This window comes from Strongylocentrotus purpuratus, unplaced genomic scaffold, assembly GCF_000002235.5.
Source record: "Strongylocentrotus purpuratus isolate Spur 01 unplaced genomic scaffold, Spur_5.0 spur5_scaffold_11, whole genome shotgun sequence".
Lineage (NCBI taxonomy): Eukaryota > Metazoa > Echinodermata > Echinoidea > Camarodonta > Strongylocentrotidae > Strongylocentrotus > Strongylocentrotus purpuratus.
In genome coordinates, this window is record NW_022145596.1 from 29764634 (window position 1) to 29784619 (window position 19986).

The 19986-nt window shown below is 35.4% G+C and overlaps 2 protein-coding genes across 3 annotated transcripts in view; both read left to right on the plus strand.

Annotated features, from left to right (window-relative positions):
• The window catches only part of LOC105439422 (neurogenic locus notch homolog protein 1-like), a 38247-nt gene extending 36726 nt beyond the window's left edge, over positions 1–1521 (plus strand). The window contains exons 26-28 of the mRNA XM_030980214.1: positions 321–440; positions 998–1039; positions 1438–1521. Of these exons, the coding sequence (XP_030836074.1) occupies positions 321–440; positions 998–1039; positions 1438–1521 (246 nt within the window). The remainder of the gene's footprint in view (positions 1–320; positions 441–997; positions 1040–1437) is intronic.
• On the plus strand, positions 39–16667 carry LOC105436828 (neurogenic locus notch homolog protein 1-like). 2 transcript variants are annotated; one of them, XM_030981136.1, is made up of 18 exons: positions 39–440; positions 998–1120; positions 1438–1569; positions 2067–2189; positions 4758–4886; positions 6011–6127; positions 6733–6858; positions 7586–7711; positions 8454–8567; positions 9206–9334; positions 10276–10398; positions 10983–11114; positions 11854–11976; positions 12715–12846; positions 13546–13596; positions 14232–14282; positions 14933–15020; positions 15596–16667. In XM_030981136.1, coding segments are annotated over exons 4-18 (2415 nt in total). In that variant the 5' UTR covers positions 39–440; positions 998–1120; positions 1438–1569; positions 2067–2188; the 3' UTR covers positions 16569–16667. The 2 variants fall into 2 exon arrangements, with proteins under 2 accessions (XP_030836996.1, XP_030836997.1); XM_030981137.1 differs by lacking the exons at positions 2067–2189; positions 4758–4886.
• Positions 16668–19986: the final 3319 nt, after the last annotated feature.

A 19986-nucleotide genomic window follows, 5' to 3' on the forward strand; every position in this document is an offset into this window, starting at 1 on the left:
TGATTAGTCGAGCACTTGCAATCACTTTGAAACCGTGCAAATTTTTAAACAAACCTATTTATTAGGAACTTTTAAAGTGTTACCAGTGCTCACGAAACCGTAAAATGTTGACATGACTCATGATAATTTTTAATCAATAACATATAAATTATATTCGAATATTCAAAATTGCAATCATGGAGGATTTTTCAAAGTTCTGGGAAGAATACTAGAGGTAGACTTTATTGGATAACTTGTTTAGCGCAAGGTTAATATGCCAAAGGGTCCATGTCCCCCTTTTTAAACGCTCTGCATACTGTTATTCCTGTTTAACCTTTCAGCGATTGGATGCCTTAGTTCCGTGTGTTACAACGGAGGTACCTGTCGATCTGACCAACTTACTGGATTATTTGCGTCTTGTCTCTGTACCTCCGGGTACTATGGCTATAAATGTGACAGTGGTGAGTTAATAACAGAAAAGACTGACTTTTCTTACAACAAATATGTTAAGATTATTGACTAAAATCTTTTAATTTCATTATCAAATTACTTTTTTGAGCTGTAACAGTGTAGTTTCTTGGGTTATATGAGTACAACAAAATGTGTAGATTATTGTTCTCTGTGGATCATAGAGGCATTTAATATATTTATTTTAAAAAAAATCAGAATCAAGGAATGTAGGCGTTAAGTAAATTGAAATGAGTTACTGCATTATATTTAATATATCAATAGCCGTGATAGGGATTTGTAGTAAAAAGAACTTACTAATCAATAAAATAATTATAATAATAATCATGATTTGTTTCTGTAGCTCCGGTTTCTGCCAACTTGGGCGCTCCAAAATTTGACAACATTATTATTTACATGTAATGTCCGTACCTACAGAGTCCATACCTGTACTCCTCTTAGTAATTACATTAAAAAAAACATCAAATAGTTCAACAAATTACATTATATCATGAGAATCAGTTTTCTAATTGTGTAACCATTCCAATGTTTCTATCTATTGCCATAACAGCTTATCCTTGTACGCTACAGAATTGCTTCGGAAGAGGAACTTGTACAAACAATCTGGGAACTTTTCCATATGACTACACTTGTTTTTGCTTTACCTTATACATCGGTCGTTCATGTGAATACGGTCAGTATACTAGCAACCTAAGATTTTTTTATCAAACAAACTTTGTCGTGACGTCACAATGAAGGGAAAGTAATTCAATATTAATCTGAACAAAAATGAAAATGAACTATTTTCATAACCATTTTTAATTGAGACACCATGAATTAATATATTTTTTATCTTTTAGTCCACGATTCATTACAAGTAGATCGAAAAAGAAGCACAAATAGGCTTTATATAGATTATACAAAAAGTGTCCAAACAGGACCCACCCCTCCCCTCTGAATAACGTTTCGATCTGCATTTGTTTTACCTTTCCGTTTTGTTATTCATTGCAGATGATCCTTGCTTCCAAACGCAGAACCCTTGTCAAAATGGAGGCACGTGCTCGTACTCTGGTGGTTGGACGAATCCACCCGTAGTCTCCTGCACGTGTTCCTCTGAATACACCGGTGATCGCTGCGAGAACTGTAAGCTCTTTACTATTAATGGCAGAGTTACAACTTTTGAAACAAGGATTTCAAGACATTTCTTTGCTTAGATGTTTATTCTGAAGTCTGGGTTCTCTTAAAATCCAGTCTTAGTAAACTGCACTGTAGATAAATTTACTGGTTATATCAACTAGCTTTCAAAGTCAGCTACATACCCCTTGTTTGTTTACTCACAACAACCTTAGTCTCCATTAACATAGATCATAAAAACAAAGTTGTCTTGGGAATGTTAAGTCTGCTGTAAATTAGTTGTGGCTAAATCTACGCCACGGTATAACTAGAACCCAATTTTTAGTTACATGATAATGAACTTTAAAATAACGATGGATTTCTCACGGGGTAGTTAACATACCTGATTTTGTTTTTCAGATTAGTTTGAAATAATGATTTAAATGTACACAAAAACTGAATATTTACATGTTCGCAACTAAATCCCTAATAGTGATAAAAAACGGAATTGTCTAACTTCTTTTCAGTACTTCATCCCTGTGAGAAACCAACTCACCCTTGCTTGAATGGTGCAACGTGTATCCCAAGGATAGATCAGTTATACAAATGTCACTGTCCTAGTGGATATATTGGCAGCGTGTGTGAATTCAGTAAGGAACATCATCTTTCTGTTTAAGTTTTAATTACACTGTAAGTCTAAGTAAACATTCCCTGAATGCGTATTGGCATAATTTTAAATCTGAAAATTTGGTGCACCCAGCCGATATATTTGTTGGGACCACCCCAAACAATCCGTAGAGCGTCCGCCTCACAACCGGGGGGTCGTGGGTTCGAACCCCGGCCGCGTCATACCAAAAGACATTAAAAGATGGGAGTTGCTGCAACCTTGTTTGGCGTTCAACCATTAGGGATAGAGCAACGTCGACATGGCGCTGCTCAGTGGCTGCCGGGCTCACAATCAATTGGACAAAAAGAATTTCCATTTTCGGTTGAACTTAATAAAATTTGGAGTGAACTTTAAAAGATTATTATTATTAGGTGGTCTGTTGAAAACAGATCACCTATTGTTTTCGTCAGAATTTTCTTTATTATTATTATTATTCTTTATTTTTATTTATTTCCTACACTTTTTTGTGCCTAGGATAACTCAAGTTCGGTTTCGTCAATTTCATTCAATTTTGGCACAGTCATAGGTCATTGTCATGAGACGTGACAGGAACCTTTTCAAGGTCATCACGTCATCGTGACGTCATCCAGGCGCCATTTTGTGAAATCACGTTATCCATCATATCTTCATGATGCATAAGCAAAGGTCATTCATATCCATATCACATATATTTCAGGTCAAGGGTCAAAAGGTCATGTCATCAAAGGTCACATAAAGGTCATGACGCGCGCGTACGTGCGCGTCAAAATTTTAAAATGCTCAAAATCACTTAACTATTAAAGGAGAGTACGAATCAGGTCATTTTAAGCATTTCAAAATTTTCCGTCCGTAAGTGTCACCGCGCGCGTTGCGCGCGCTCATAACGCGCGGAAAAGGTCAAATTCAAATTGTTTACATGATTTAGATTCCTCTTACCGTAAATGACAATTTACATTAATTTCAGTCACCCTTGACCTTTCAAAAGGCCGTGATCGCGCGTCAAAGTTCAAAATCCGCGCGTGCTGCTATGGGCAATATAATGCAAATTTGATCAAAAACATGACATTTTAAAAATCAAAATAGCTCTTCAGATAATCAATTGTTCCCATTTTTTATATCATGGTTGGAAGAAGCATGAGTTGGAGATATGATTTCATGTGTCATTTGACCCTCAATTAACTCATGACGTCATCATAATGGCCTCCAAACTCAAAATTTCAATTTGCATATTATGACGTCAGCAGATTTTTGGAAAATTGATTGTATCTCTGTAAATATTGATCAATTTTCTTTCAAATTTGGATATGTTCTACCTGAGAATATTTTCTACAAATGCAGTCAACACGCTATTTCATTTTGACAATGGTATCATGGCGTATTTTTGCGATTAAAGGAGGCATGTCAATTTTTCACATTTTGCGTGTATTCTCTATGGGACATGACTTTTTCTCAAAACTGGATTCTACATTCTGGTCTTTCGCGAGCCATATCTCCGTTGTTTTATCTTTGTTTATGCTGAGCTTTGAGTATGTTGTAGCTGAGACAATAAGCTATCACAAGTGTGCCCTTTATTTTTCGATCAGATGCCGGGATCATGCTCATATTTCACTTACAAAGTGGGATTTGATAATTCCATTTTCCGTTTACGTGTAATCTCTATGGGAAATGTTTTGGTATATCGGTAACGCACTTGACTTCCGACCTCGAGGTCCCTGGTTCGAGTCCGGGCGTCTCCAACAATTTTTTTTTTAAACTTTTTTTTCTTTTTGACCTTTCACTGTACCATCTCCTTTGAATATTAAAACACGTACAATCGCAAATAATGTAATAAACAACCATATTTACTTTATTATTACCCTATTATCACTTGATCCATTACTTTTTGCGTGTAATCCTTATGGGAGATGACTTTTTCTCAAATCTGGATTCTACATTCTTGTCTTTTGCGAGCAATATCGCCGTTATTTCAGCTTGATTTTTGTTGATTTTTGAGTGTGTTGTAGCTGAGACTTTATACTATCTAAATGTTCTCTCATTTTGTTCAGTCTGATGTCATCATGGTCTGTTGATGATAATCATCAACATCATCATGATCATCATCATCATCATTATCGTCATCACCATTACTATCAAGATCATCATCATCATCATGATCATTGTTTACATGTCTTTATAACTTCTCCCTTTCTCAATACAGTAACTATTTTAATCTATCATAAGACTTGAAGACAGACCACCTTATTCGTCTTTGTGACGAATTAAATTTCTAGTTTATTATTATTATTATTAGGTATATTCCATGAACCTATAAAATGATATATACACTTACAATAACGCAATTCCAAAGTGCGACCTATTTTATTTTTTGAGTAAAATTATCAGGTAAAATTTTGCATTTCCCCGAAATGATTGTACACTAGCTATATAACGACAAGCCTTTCGCATTACATTTGTACACTGTCACATGGGTAATATTCCAAGTAGACACGCAGTTTTCTGCTGTGATTATCACCGGGGTCGTTGTGCCCTTCAGTTTTATTAATGTTGTTGTTTTTCCGCCTATTTTATACAGTGGACCCGTGCGTAACGTTGGTAAACTTGTGCTTCAACGGAGCAACATGTAATTCAACTTTTAACAGCACTTCAACCACTTCCTCTTGTAGCTGTGCTGAAGGCTGGTCAGGTCCACATTGCAATGAAGGTAGGTATTTTAGGGGATGAAGGGGGGGGGGGTCCTCCCCCATTTTGAAAAGTGTGGTTGAATGCAGACAAATTAATGATAGTGTTAGCTACGTTTATCAGCACATATATTCCATCACAATTGAATCTCACGGTGGCGACAAATTCATTATTGGTTCTTATAAGGTTACTCAAAGCGCGTTCATGGAATTTCTTCCTATACATTTACACTACCTGGTTTGAGATTTTTGAAGATATTTGTATTGGGAATTAAAGTAGTGCTGCGGCCGAGACTCGAGCAATTTGCAAAGACGTCGTGGTCTAGTGGATACATCATCGGACTGTGGATCACATAGTTCGTGGTTCGAATTCCGCCGTGGCACTAATGTCAATTGGCAAGACATTTATCAACATTTGTCACTGTCCATCTAGCTGTGAAAATGGGCACCTGGTAAGATGCGTACTCTAAAGTTATTACATGTGCATGTTTGTCCTTGTAAAATGGCGCATTGCCGGAATACTCCCCACGGAACAGAGTTTGTGCACTATCATGTGCAGATTGCAATTGAATCTAATGACAGGGATAATGATAATTACGATGTAAAGTAATTCGAATCATGATATTAAGCACTAAACAGAGGTGAATGTGGTTAACATTATTATCACTATTATTATTATTTTCATTTTATCACGCACAATCATGTGACTTGACAAGTGGGCCAATGGCGTATTTATTGGAGGGGGGCGCAACTTGCCCTTGACCCCTGACATATACCTCCAGTATACAAGTCCGAGATTGTTATAAAATACCTATCCGAGTTATTCTCCATCATAACCCCCCCCCCCCCCCCCAAAAAAAAAAAAAAAAAAAAAAAAATATTTAAGAATTCCCATGAGATATTTCTGCCAGGATAGGTTTCTTTTTCATGGTAAATCCTAGACATCCTCTTGGGAACATTTCCTTCTCTTTTGACTATGCCTTAATGAACATTCAAAAATAAATACTATTGATCTTTTGTTTAAAAAAGTAATAGAGAATAGCTGTGTAGAAGAAACAAAAACCCAGAAAAACATGCACTTTATGTGGAGAACAGTACCGTCCAATATTGTGAAAATGTGTTTTTTCTGTCTCAATTCGTTGTAAAGTTGGATGTACAGATATGACTTGCTCCAATGGCGGTACATGTGACAGTGACGAGTCAACTGGAGCTTTTACGGCTTGCCATTGCTCTTTTGGTTACTATGGAGATTACTGTGAAAATGGTAATTTTAAAAGCATTGTCTCTTTCTGTTGTGATTCTTTGTGTTTCTTGTGATTCTTTCTGTTATCAATTGAAGTGTATACTTAACATTCGAATCGTAATACTGCGTTATTTGATCGCAATAAATCTGTGACATTCATTGAAAAGCTAATCATATTTAAAAAAATACGAGTTGAAAGTAATTAGAAGTTACTCAATTCAAACTTTACGACGTTTTCGTTAAAGGAGAGGTTGATAATTCAAATTAAAAAATAAAATAAGTTAGAGTTATCTTTGATTAACAAGAAGTATGAATAATACTTAATAAATAACTTTTGACAATTAAATGTGTGGTGTACGATTGATTAGTTTGGCATAACAATACTACGTCGTTCAATCGGTTGTCTTAGCAGTGTATTTAATTGTTGCATGCCCAAAATTAATAGATTCAGTTTTATTGCATCTTATATTTAGAGCAATATATGTATCATTCATTTGTTTTATTAATTTGATTCCAGTCAAAAGATAACATTGTAAGCTTTTTATGAAGGAACAAACGAGAGACTAACAATTTAATTAATGAAAATACTCATTTGATTTTCTGATGTTAAATGTGAAATTCCTTAGCGTACCCATGCACTTCAAACCCATGCCTTGGGAGAGGGAGTTGTATAAACAACCAGCTGCAAGGAAACCAATATTACTTTACCTGCGACTGTATCTCACCTTACATCGGCCACTCATGTCAATATGGTGTGTATTAAACAATTAATCGGAATCATTTGATTTCATCGATATCATTTTCCACAATATTATATTTTCATTGTCATCCATTTTTTTCCATTGAAAAAATATTTTGAGTGGATACAGGTTGATATACATTACTTGCATCATTATATATATTTGAATACTTGTGGAGTATCATTAATCCTATAATAATTATTTCTCGTAACTGATATTTATATGAAATAATATAACAGAAAACTTGACAACTCGACTGTAATGTTTCCTTTTGTCAAATATATAGTTTTCTTAGGTTTTTTATATCAAAATATAATAAGAAAACTGAGAAACATTGCTTGCATCATTGAATGCGAAAAATAAACGGGATATTCATTATTTGGACAAGGATTAAATGTATTTTGTATGAAATCATTTTTAAGCTTGATTTGTTTCGCTTGCCGTCTGTCCATAATGTATTGTATAGAATCTGATGAAAATTACTCACCGGTTCCTTGCAGTACTTTAAACTATCATACACGATTTCGTCAGGATATTTCTAGATTATTATCACCTTCAAGTGCTTCAACGTATCAAACTCAATAACTTTGTAGAGGTAGTTGCGAAAGACTGTAGGCCCTACCCGACTAAGACTTATAATTCTGTCGCTTGGCAACGTCTGCAAATCATTTTATCCAAGCGTTGTATCATACATGCCACTTAAATGTGTAAACGTTCTTTATTATTTTTGTCCTTCCAGTGGATCCTTGTTCAACCAGTCTTTGTCATAATGAAGGTACATGTTCATATAGAGATGGTAATTTAACTCCTCCTATACCAACATGTACCTGTACGTATGAATATTTTGGAGCATTATGTGAAAATGGTAAGTATAAGTTATCCTTTTCTCGTGAATATTTGTCACTTGGTAGTTATAAACATATACTTTCTATGTGTAAACTACCTAGTTTACAGTTATTTTCCCAACGTTTCCCTTTCTAGCACTGTATTTGTATTATTGATGTATATTGTAGCCTTTGACATGCAAACAGTGTTAACGATTGTTTATGAATATAACAAATCAAATACCAACACATAAAATCAACATAAAACAACAGAACGTTAAGTTGTGAATGTTAAAAAGTAATAGGCCTGCACAATGTTTCTTGGGAACAGCCCAAGAGGACGCCCAACACACCGCGAAACAGATAAATGTAGTAATTGTAGGCTTTCAGACAAGTTCTGAGAGTTTACGAGACCGACATCGCTCTGGCGTGGGTCTCGAGTGCCCCTGTCCATTGGGATATTCCTATTTGGGCCAGGAACCCCCCCCCCTATTAGGCTAATTTATATTACCACGTTCATAGCATACCCATGTACATCAAAACCCAGGTACAGGTACATGTATTCAAAGGGGTAGAGGAGGTGAGAGTTAAATTAGAAGTAATAAATTGATAAGTAATGCTTTATATAAGCATGTTTTATTCCTTTATTGTAAACATTATTGGTGTTATGAATATGAGGGAAACGGGTAATGAGTTTGACAACATTTTAACGTATGAAAGTAAAAATAGATGATTGCTCAAAATACGCATAATTATGACCAATATTGATTCTTTATTCGACAGCATACCCATGTACATTGAACCCATGCCAAGGAAGAGGTTCTTGTACCAACGATGCTCCAAACAATTTTACATGTGACTGTTACCCTCCTAACATCGGCCTAACTTGTCAATATGGTAAATACTGACTACTCCTTCTCAATCCAATAACTCTGTTAACATCGAATGATAAAGATGATACAAGTTCGATGATTTCAAAGGGAGTTTGAATGTACTTTATTTTCACGTTCCATATTTTACTTAATAGAGGCTATTTCTTCTTTTAAATGAATCTCGAAATTGTTTTTGTGGTAGAAGGTTGCGTCATAAAATTGTCAATGTTACAAGCTACTTTTTTCCTTCTTTTCAATTGTATGCCTACTTCAAAAGTATCTCGCCGGCTTGATATACAGATGATGCCTTTAGGATTATAAACACTTAACTCTTGTATATTTCGAATTTATAAATCGCGTTACTTTGGCAATGTGTGAAAAACCATTAAGTGATATGATAATAATGATCACCCTGTTGATTAAACATGTATTATGAGGACTCGTTTATAATTTGCATGAGATATCTGTAAATGGTATCCAGTCACTTTGACATGATTTGAAGCAGAGAAAAATTATAATGCTATTGGAAATACGCAATTTGATCACTTAAAGTAGCTGAACACTTTCTAGCCATTCACGTGGAGCTACAAACAAATTATAAAATGCATGTCTACCATACCATTTCTTTTGAAACCCGAAATTTTGTATTCATTTTTTTTTCAGTCAATCCCTGTTCTTCAAATCTTTGTCAGAACAATAGCCCAAACTGTTCATACACAGATGGTATGAATACACCTCCTGTACAAATATGTACGTGTTCATCGGGATATTACGGAGAATCTTGTGAAAATGGTAAGTAATTGGCCATCGAAATTTGCAACGCTCTGTCTTTAATACCTATTAATAAAAGATAATAACTGGATTTTTTTTAATGGAGACTTTTCTAAATTAAATAATATAGTTGTTGACCTTCTTCCAGTTTTGGGAATGAAAAGTAGGAGGCGACATATATTTTACCGGACATGGTGGCTCAGTGGTTAGAGCGCCTGCCTCATGAACGGGAGGTCGTGGGTTCGAACCCCGGCCGAGTCATACCAAAGACTTATAACAATGGGACTTCTGCCTTCTAGCTAGGCGCTCAGCATATTATATTGGAGAAGAGTAGTAATAACATATTATGTTATGCAGGGCCCGCTGGAAGAGCAGTTTCATAACTGAAGTGGCTACCCTGGGTAAATAAAACGTTATTATTATTATCATTATTATTATTATTGTACCTCAGCGGCCGAACGGTTGTTTCGTATCTGTTAATTGACTGATGAGTTGTCTCCAGACAATATTGTCCGGTAGGGTAGATACATGGGAGATGTCCATATTATTCCATGGTATAACCCTACTAGTCAGAAAAAATAATATCTTCAACTTATCAGCAACAACAAAAAATTCCCCAAAACGCACTCCTTCCTTTTCCTTGACCTCTTTACTACCGTGCAATACTGTAACATTGAAAACAGTAGAGTAATTGTATGCAATGATAATGCTTTTCACAACAGTCTTTTATTTCTTTATAAATACATTTTTATCAATTTAATCTAAAGTATCATTAACATTCAGTTTTACATGTATTCTTATTCTTGCAATTTGTACATTTATTGTAATTCTACTTGCACTGAAAAACATGTATCAATTAGTATATGACTGCCAGTTATGTTTTTAATTAACCTTGATGGAATTTGAAGCGAATTTGAATTAGTTGCAGTTCCTCCCCTCATTTGTATTTCATCATTTTCTAGCTTACCCGTGTACATCGAGCCCTTGCCGAGGGAGAGGCATATGTACCAATGATTTACAGGATACTCCATTCAACTTCACATGCGCCTGTAATCCTCCTCACATCGGCCTGACTTGCCAATATGGTGAGTATAAGGAAATGTCCAACTAACATTTTCACATGTCCATTGTTACTTAAACATTGTTCCTTGAACTGACATTATTTTGCCTTTTCTGGCCCTTTCTATACTATTGACCTACTTTCCCATCAATGTAGATTGATGATACTTATTTATTTATTTATATATATCCGATGACTGATTTACATGAGATTTTCTGTCCATGAATTTATGTTCTTAATGTTAATAACTTTCTGTTAAAATATATATTCGTTATCTAGTTGACTCATTATTTGTGTTATTTGATATTATCGTATCTACTATTGTACATGTAAATGTATTGAATGTATCCCAATGTTTTAAAATGCATATTTTGTAAGTTTAGCGATTCATCCAACAGCTGCCATTCACAAATAGTAAAACACCACGAATAAAAATAAATTAATGAATGATAAGTCATGTTGAATAGTATAAAAGAGTACAAAATAAATATTCAAGTATAGTTTTCAAATATCGATACTTATGGTCGTTATCACTTCATTGCCATATTTTTGTTATTCACGTACAAGAATAGAAAGATTAAATGTTTGTATCATTTTTGTTCTCTCCAGATGACCCATGTTTGATATCTAATAACGCATGTCTGAATGGAGGTACATGTGACTACATAAGTGGTTCTTCAAGTCCTCCTGTAAAAACCTGCTTGTGTCAAAATGGAATCTATGGAGATATCTGTGAAAATGGTTAGTATATACTGGTGAATGTAGTCATTGACATAGTGGGTTAGTTTAGAGTAGACGTCAATCATATGATTTTATTTAACAGCACTTAAGCGTTTAATACAGATATCATTTAGACCAGTTTTCATCTCTTGTTTAGTTCTCTGATTGTATTGTTCAATTATTTATCGACTTTAACTGACAAAACACTTGAATTGTGTTCCAACAAAACTTTAACCTTCTTCGGCTCATGCAAATTTGCAAGGTTTTTTAAAGAAAATCAGTCGTCGATTTGGCTTACAATTATCTAGATACATAAAGAAAAGGATGCCTGGTGATTTATCTGCAGACAATATTGTCCGGTAGGGTCGAAGTAAGAAGTCCATAATGTCTTCAAGTTATCAGCCCCCCAAAAAACATTTCCAAAAAATACACTCCTTCCTTTTCCTAGACCTCTTTACTACGATAGTGCAATATTCTACATTGAAAACATTAGAGTAATTGTATGCCATGATAAAGGCTTTTCACAGAGTCTTTTTTTGCTTTAAAATTCTAATTTTATCAATGTAATCGAATTTATGTATCATTAACATTCAGTTTTACATGTTTTCTTATTTTTGTAATTTGTATATAATTGTAATTCTACTTGCACTGTAAAACATGTATAATTCAGTATATGTTATGTTTTTAATTAACCTTGATTGGATTCGAATCGAATTTGAATTAGTGACATTTCCTCCTCACAATTTACATCATTTTCTAGCTTACCCGTGTACATCGAGCCCCTGCCGAGGGCGAGGCATCTGTACCAACAATCTACAGGATTCTCCATTCAACTTTACATGCGCCTGTAATCCTCCTCACATCGGCCTGACTTGCCAATATGGTGAGTATAAGGAAATGCCCTACTAGTATCGGTCCATGACCATTGTTTCTTTATCATGTTTTCTCTACTCTAGACCTACTATTCGATAAATTTATCAATGTATATATAATTGTATACATACAAGGAAGTTCAGGTTTCTGCTTGGAGTTCGAGAAAATACATAGAAATACAATAAATAAAGATGCTCTGTACAGGAGAAATTGTTTTACAATTTTAAAAGAACAATATTTTTCAAAATTTGTGAACAAAATTCTTCGTGTACGGAGCATCTTTATTTATTGTAAAATTGTGTTTTTGTATGTATATATATATATCCTATGACTGATCAACATGAGGATTTCTGGGCATGGGTTTGTGTTCTTACTGTTAAATTAAATTTCTGATTACATGCCTAGTATGAATTTGACTTGTTATTACATGTGTTATTTCATATTACCGTATCTGTTATTGTATATGTAGGTAAATTGAATGTATCTTCATTATGCACTTGTGTGCATATTTTGTAAGATATGAGTAGTTCATCCATGGTCTGCCATTAAACAATCGGGATAAACCATGAATAAATTAAATGAATGAATAAATAAATAACATTTTTTGTTGAAAAGTATGAAGGGTAACGAACCTGTTATTTTTTAAAGATTTATGTAAATTTGTCAAGTATTGATTTGATCCAAATCCCTTCATTGTCATGTTCTTTTTATTCACGTGCACGAAATGAATTGTTTTTTTCTGTTTCAGATGACCCATGTTTGAAGTCTAATAAAACGTGTCTGAATGGAGGTACATGTGACTATATAGGTGGTTCTTCAAGTCCTCCTGTCAAAGCCTGTTTATGTCCAGATGGATTCAGTGGAGATATATGCGAGAACGGTGAGTGTATAGTGGTCAATATGAGCTTTTAAATCAGCATCTCCCTGCTATGTGACTGGCTAATAGAATAAGGGTTCCTGAACAGTGAAGTCCATCGTACATTGTCCATACTTATTGATATTACTGGAATTTAAAATGGATGATACATTTAATAACATATAGCTGATTTTTCACCACAACTTCTTTTTCTGTGACCATTAGGTTCCACAACACATCCAACGTCACACTCTAGGGATTTTTTTTTTGAATCAGTCAGGGAGCATCATAATGATCAAAGTAATAAACAACCGACATCAGCAAACGACTATATTACAATATATGTGACAGCCAGTTCAGGCTCTTCATAATTATCGTGGTGATTAGGTTATTTGCTTGTCAGTTTCCTGGTTGTTGTTTTTTTCTTTTCTGATTGTCGTTGTTGGATGGCTGTTTTTTTTTGTTTTTTTTTGTGGTGTACTCGTACCCAACTCGTGATATTCTATACAACGTATTTAACCAATGCTTTGAGGAGCAGTACTATAGAGTTTTACCACGAGGGAAATATGTAAGAAATGTGACTCCCTAGTAATCGCTTGATTTATTTTTGTATGGGAAATAACCATGAAATGCTGAACTGCTGATATCCGCGACACCATATTTTAGACTGAACGTTCAATCGCACGAACTCCTTTTTATACGTCTTTTTTTAAATCTCTTCAGGTACAAGAATGGATCTTACAACATCAGCTCCTGCAGGAATTGACACGCTGAGTACGTGACTTCTTTTTATTTAATCATATATTGAGACAATAAATAAATGAACATTTACTAGAATATATTTAAGTTAATAATGTCTGTTGGGAGCCAGGGGAGTACAAATAATTCCAATAATTCCTCTAGCTCTCAACAGAGAGATTAAATTGTTATGTTATTTGTAGTTTTTTTTTAATCAGTCAGGGAGCATCATAATGATCAAAGTAATAAACAACCGACATCAGCAAACGACTATATTACAATTTATGTGACAGCCAGTTCAGGCTCTTCATAATTATCGTGGTGATTAGGTTATTTGCTTGTCAGTTTCCTGGTTGTTGTTGTTTTTTTTTTCTGATTGTCGTTGTTGTATGGCTGTTTTTTTTTTTTTTTTTTTTTTAGTGGTGTACTCGTACCCAACTCGTGATATTCTATACAACGTATTTAACCAATGCTTTGAGGAGCAGTACTATACAGTTTTACCACGAGGGAAATATGTAAGAAATGTGACTCCCTAGTAATCGCTTGATTTATTTTTGTATGAGAAATAACCATGAAATGCTGAACTGCTGATATCCGCCACACCATATTTCAGACTGAACGTTCAATCGCACGAACTCCTTTTTATACGTGTTTTTTTTAAATCTCTTCAGGTACAAGAATGGATCTTACAACATCAGCTCCTGCAGGAATTGACACGCTGAGTACGTGACTTCTTTTTATTTAATCATATATTGAGACAATAAATAAATGAACATTTACTAGAATATATTTAAGTTAATAATGTCTGTTGGGAGCCAGGGGAGTACAAATAATTCCAATAATTCCTCTAGCTCTCAACAGAGAGATTAAATTGTTATGTTATTTGTAGTTATTTGTTTGTGATATGTTAATTTATCGTTATATGTTATTCAAATGTATTTCGTAAGACGATGTTTATGCTTTCCTTTTATTTGTGCATGACAATAAAGAAATTCATTAAATACCAACAAATATTCTTTCGTTTGACACAAAATTTGCTATGAAGCATTTATCTATTTAAACAAAATCTGAACTTTAATATTTTAAAGTCCTGAGACACCTTGTAGATGTACTGTGTCTTACATAATTAATAGTAATAGTATAGTAGTAGCAGTATTAGAAATAGTAGTAGTAGTAGTAGTAGCAGCAGCGGAAGTCGTAGTGGTTGTAGTAGTAGTAGTAGTAGTAGTACATGTGTAGTAGTATAGTAATGGCGGTAGTAGTAGCAATTACTTATAGTTATTCCCTCTACTTTTATTATAATAACCATAAGGACTACTGTGAAAATAAATATTCATGTTCTTTACACCTTTTTTTTCCTTCTTTTTTCCAGCCATTGTGGTCGTCGTTAACTCTTTGTTGGTCGTAATCATCATTATAGGGTCCTCGGTAGCCATTTCATATTGCTGCGGGAGAAGACGGTAAAGTCCCACCTTTATTTAAAACTTTGATTCCTATTTAATGATATATGAATGTATGAGAATTAGGACACGTTAGTAAGATTTTTCACTAGTAATATTATTATTTCGGCACAAGTTCGGTAGAGGGGAAGGGAGAACGACTCCTGCCTACATGATCACTTTTTAAGTTTCCGAATTTTGCGGGCAATCAAGCCAAGCAAGTTAAATTGTGACACCTTATTACAATGACATCGGTGACCAGAATTTGACAAACAGATCATCTTACTGTCCGGATTATGAGATGATGATTGCCTGAGTTGACTTGTAATATTATCATACGCTCCACATACGACTGTGTGTAATAGGTGACAATGGTTTTCTTTTTGTTAAACCTCAATTAAGATTAAATTCAAAATACAACAAACCATAAATTATCGTTGAACAACGACTCTAGCAACATTGTTCTAATGTTGTCATTTTTAGGTAGCATTTATATCACACGATTCTATACTATTTACATGTCTCTTTTTCGTTGCCAAATTTCTAATGTAATGATCCAACTTGCTCATGAGTACGTATCAACATTTTCTCACCAGGCGAAAACGAAAGGAGCACGAAAAGGAAGACTCTACGGATCCTGCTGAATCCAAAGGGAAAGTCATCTATGGTCAGTATCAAAGGACGATCTTACCAAGACGGGAAAACGGATACGAAGACACCCTCTCGCCAGTACCCGTGGTCAATATATTCGACCAAAGGTATCACGTAACCCGACGTGGCCTTCCTGAAATACCTCCAATACCACTAGATCTGGTAGAAATCGACAATGAAGACATTTATAAGAGATACGAAAAAGTGGGGGAGGAAGGGAATGACGATCACGGACGAGATAATGGCGGGTACGATAGTCTGGAATTGGAAGATGAAAAGGTTAATGATGGAACCAAGAGCGAAAGAGGGTACGAACGGGTGGAAGTGAATGACGATCACGGACACGATAATGGTGGGTATGATAGTCTGGAATTGGAAGATGAAAAGGTTAATGATGAAACCAAGAGCGAAAGAGGGTACGAACGGGTGGAAGTGAATGACGATCACGGACACGATAATGGTGGGTATGATAGTCTGGAATTGGAAAGTGAGAATAGTGCCGATGCTGATTTGAATGATGTCAGTGGAGATGGTTATGAGCCTGTTCAAGATTCTGCACTCCCTAAACGCCATGTATATGACCCTGTTCATACTCCCGAACCCCCTAAACCCCATGTTTATGACCCTGTTCATACTCCCGAACCCCCTAGACCCCATGTTTATGACCCTGTTCATACTCCCGAACCCCCTAAACCCCATGTTTATGACCCTGTTCATACTCCCGAACCCCCTAGACGCCATGTTTATGATCCTGTCCATACTCCCGAACTCCCTAAACCCCATGTTTACGACCCTGTTCATACTCCCGAACTTCATAAACGCCATGGTTATGAGAAAACGATTCAAGAGACGGCATTCAAGGGGAACAATGACTGCCGTATGATGGTCATAAATGAAACAGTGGAGTCTACATGCTAAAGTCCGACCAAATATGACGCGTTAAACCGCAGCGATTCAAACAATTTATTTTGGTAATGACTGTCAACTGTGCAAAGGTCATACGCATACGCATATTACACTCTCGTCATTGTAAAATTATACAGAAAATGCACTGCGGTTTACCACTTTTATGAACGAGTCTTTTAAATCGGAACTTAAAATCTTTCGAGAATTCCAATAAAGATACGTGACTTTCGCCCGGTATGCTAAGCCCTTCACACGCGAGGCATCACTTCGACTGCGTTAATAATTCCCTGCGCTAATCAGTCCTGTGAATCAACCCATAAGTGAGTACGTCAATGCAGTATTTTTTGTTCAATTACCCATATTGATGACGATGTCACCCTCACAAGACCACACGAGTCACTGACGCAGTCATGCGTCAGGAAAATAATGTCTCATTTGCCAACCAGAACGATTTTTCAATTTGGTATGCCACAGGTTAAAGTAAATAATAGATCACTACCGATAATGACGGTTGCACACTTGCATGTGCCCATGGAGCTGACATATCACACAAAATGTTCTGTTTGCACTCATTTGTTTGTGTAGAACGTAATACACCAGTTATCCGTCGAAAGTCGATTGTCGGACAATCCAAACCCTTGCGTCAATCCATCGTACTCTGCATCAAGGCATTGCGTTCGTGGCTAAAGACTGCGCCTCGACTTATTATGTGCATTTATATATGCCTGAGTCACTGATTGGCCTTGAATGTTGCAATTGAATTAACGCACCATGTGCACAGTAGTTTCAAGTTCAAGTTCATTTATTCAAAACCACACAAAACATGATATAATAATAATAATAATAATATGGATATTTATGTAGCGCCGGTATCCGCCAGGCTCTGACGCTCATGGCGCTGTACATACATGTATTACTATCACAAAAATATAACTTTAACATGAAAAAGAGACTGGTTATAGTACATTAGTCAACATATACTAACCTGATTACATCAGGCGCGTACGCAGGATTTTTTCAAGGGGGGGGGGGGGGTTAACATTTATAAATCGGGCCGAAAATAAGCGGGGGGGGGGGGGGGGGGGGTAAGAGGAAACTTTTTTTTTTTTTTAGTCTCGACATATGAAAATTTGCATTTTTGCTCCGTTGGGGGGGGGGGGAGTAAGGTTACCTTTTTTAGGTCAGCCATGGGAATAATTTTTTTTTTTTTTTTTTTTTTTAATAATTGAAAAAAAAAAAATCCTAAGGGGGGGGGGGGGTTTAGGGGGGTTATGGGGGGAGGGGAGGGTTTACACACATTAAAATACCAAAGGGGGGGGGGGTTAACCCCCCCCCCCCTCCCCTGTGTACGCGCCTGGATTACATCATTAAGTGAATGGTTTTAGGACCTCTGTAGAAGCTAAGCTTGTGAGCATGCGTTGGCGAGCGTCAAACTTTAAAATTTGTCAAAATGCTTGTTGAACCAATTTCTTACACGTTTCAGACCTTTTTGAACATTTTACAAAGTTGCCTGCACGGACTCAGGGACGATCTCAGAAAGTTCTGTAGAAACTGCTTTCCCTTTTGACCCTTGCTGGAAAATGGTATTTCGGGTGGGAATAAAAGAATATGTTTTCGGAAATAGAAGTAGTATAGAGTTAGGGCCTGATTACAAAATAAGAAGACGATGAAATTCTTTGGGGGAATGTGCTTGTTGTAAAACTAATTGTCACACTGCCTAGTAGTGAGCAAGTGCGGGATTGGTTGATGTGATATTGTAATTGAAGACTTGCATAATCACAAAGAAATCATTTTATTATTATTTGTTAGAAATGATAATTCATATTGGGGAAATCTTTCTCTCTTTCTGTATTGTTTACCCCCTTCTACTTTACTCCCAGATTACTTTGTATGTAATCATAAAATGAATACATTTAGTATACTATTGTTTGTTAATTAAATAGAATATGATGATGAACGCTATGTACATAATTATTATATGTGTATATAAAATTCTAGTAAGAGGAAATCATGATGTTGTTTGTAAGTTTACTATAGTGCTATGCAGACTATTATTAATTGCAAGTTCCTTGAATACTGTAAGGAGTTTAGAATATAAATTGTTAAAGATGTATCTTTTCAAGCTCAGTAATCGCTGAAATGGGTAGATTCGGATAAAAATGATGCAGATGACTTTTGAAAAAATACATGAAAAGTTCAGGAATTGTCATGAGTTTAATTAGTATTAATGTGAATACCTGAGACAAGATATGACTTGTTAATTTACGGATTAGTAAAGTCTGAGAGTAGAATAAACATGCTTAAGGTCTATGTGTAGAAATGATCCTCAGTCTCGGAGTGTAAAGACAGAGTGGAGGAAGCTCATTCGGCAATATAGTATAGGGATGGTTATGCTAACATTCTTGTATCATGTCTATATGATTCTTAATGGAGACGCTAAGTGATGGATTATATTATTAGAAGCTATGGTAGATTGACTGATATCTCAATGTTACAGACATTAGTTGGTTAAGAATTATTCGTAGCCGAGTATTATAAGATCAATGAAGAGTGGCATTGCGCTTGTAAATAAAGCACGGAAGTTAAAATGTTCTGGTCGACTATTAGGTCTTCCTTCATTCAAAGCAGACCAAAGAAGTTTCTGTTTCGTTTGCTGGAAGTGATTTTTGGGATATGCTTCCTACTGATCTAAGAATCGAAAGATTAAGAACCTCCTTTCGTAAAAAGCTCACAAAATTACTCTGTGGTGAAAATAGGTGAAAAACACAAATTATAACTTTGTAATTATATAGTTATAATTATATAGCAACCAGTCTCGTTGTTTGGATTGTAATAATAGACACAATTGTTTTTGTTATAGAATTTGCAAACCCATCGTGTATTCTTCGTTTACTTTTTGTGTGGCTTTTATTTAGATAACGAGGGTCAGGCTCGACTAGCACATGTGCTATATTTCTGACTGTATTTTACGACCGATCACAAAGTCATTGTAAGTAGTCATTTATTGTTTTACTCTTGACACAGAACTCTTTAAATAATGTTTATCGCTGTATAACGTCATATTGACATTGTATTTGTACATTTATATATCTTTTGTTTCAATGGTGGAGAATTGATAAATTCGATTCAATTCATTCCAAGTTTCCCAGACGATATCCGTAGCGATATATTTCAGAAAGTGAACCCCGGAGAGCCAAAGCTTTGCCGTCAATTACATAGTGCCACTTAAATGAAAACAATTATTGAAATCGATTCTGATAGGGGATCGTGGTCAAAATTAAGATCTAAGGTGAAGACTGCAAAATCTGCCATTATAATATGGTCTTTACACTTATCTCTCGATCAAAGCGGCATAAAACCTATTTCGTCTTTGTGACAAATCTTATGTTTAGTTTTCATTTTGTGTTCTTGCGATAGGGTGACTTGATGT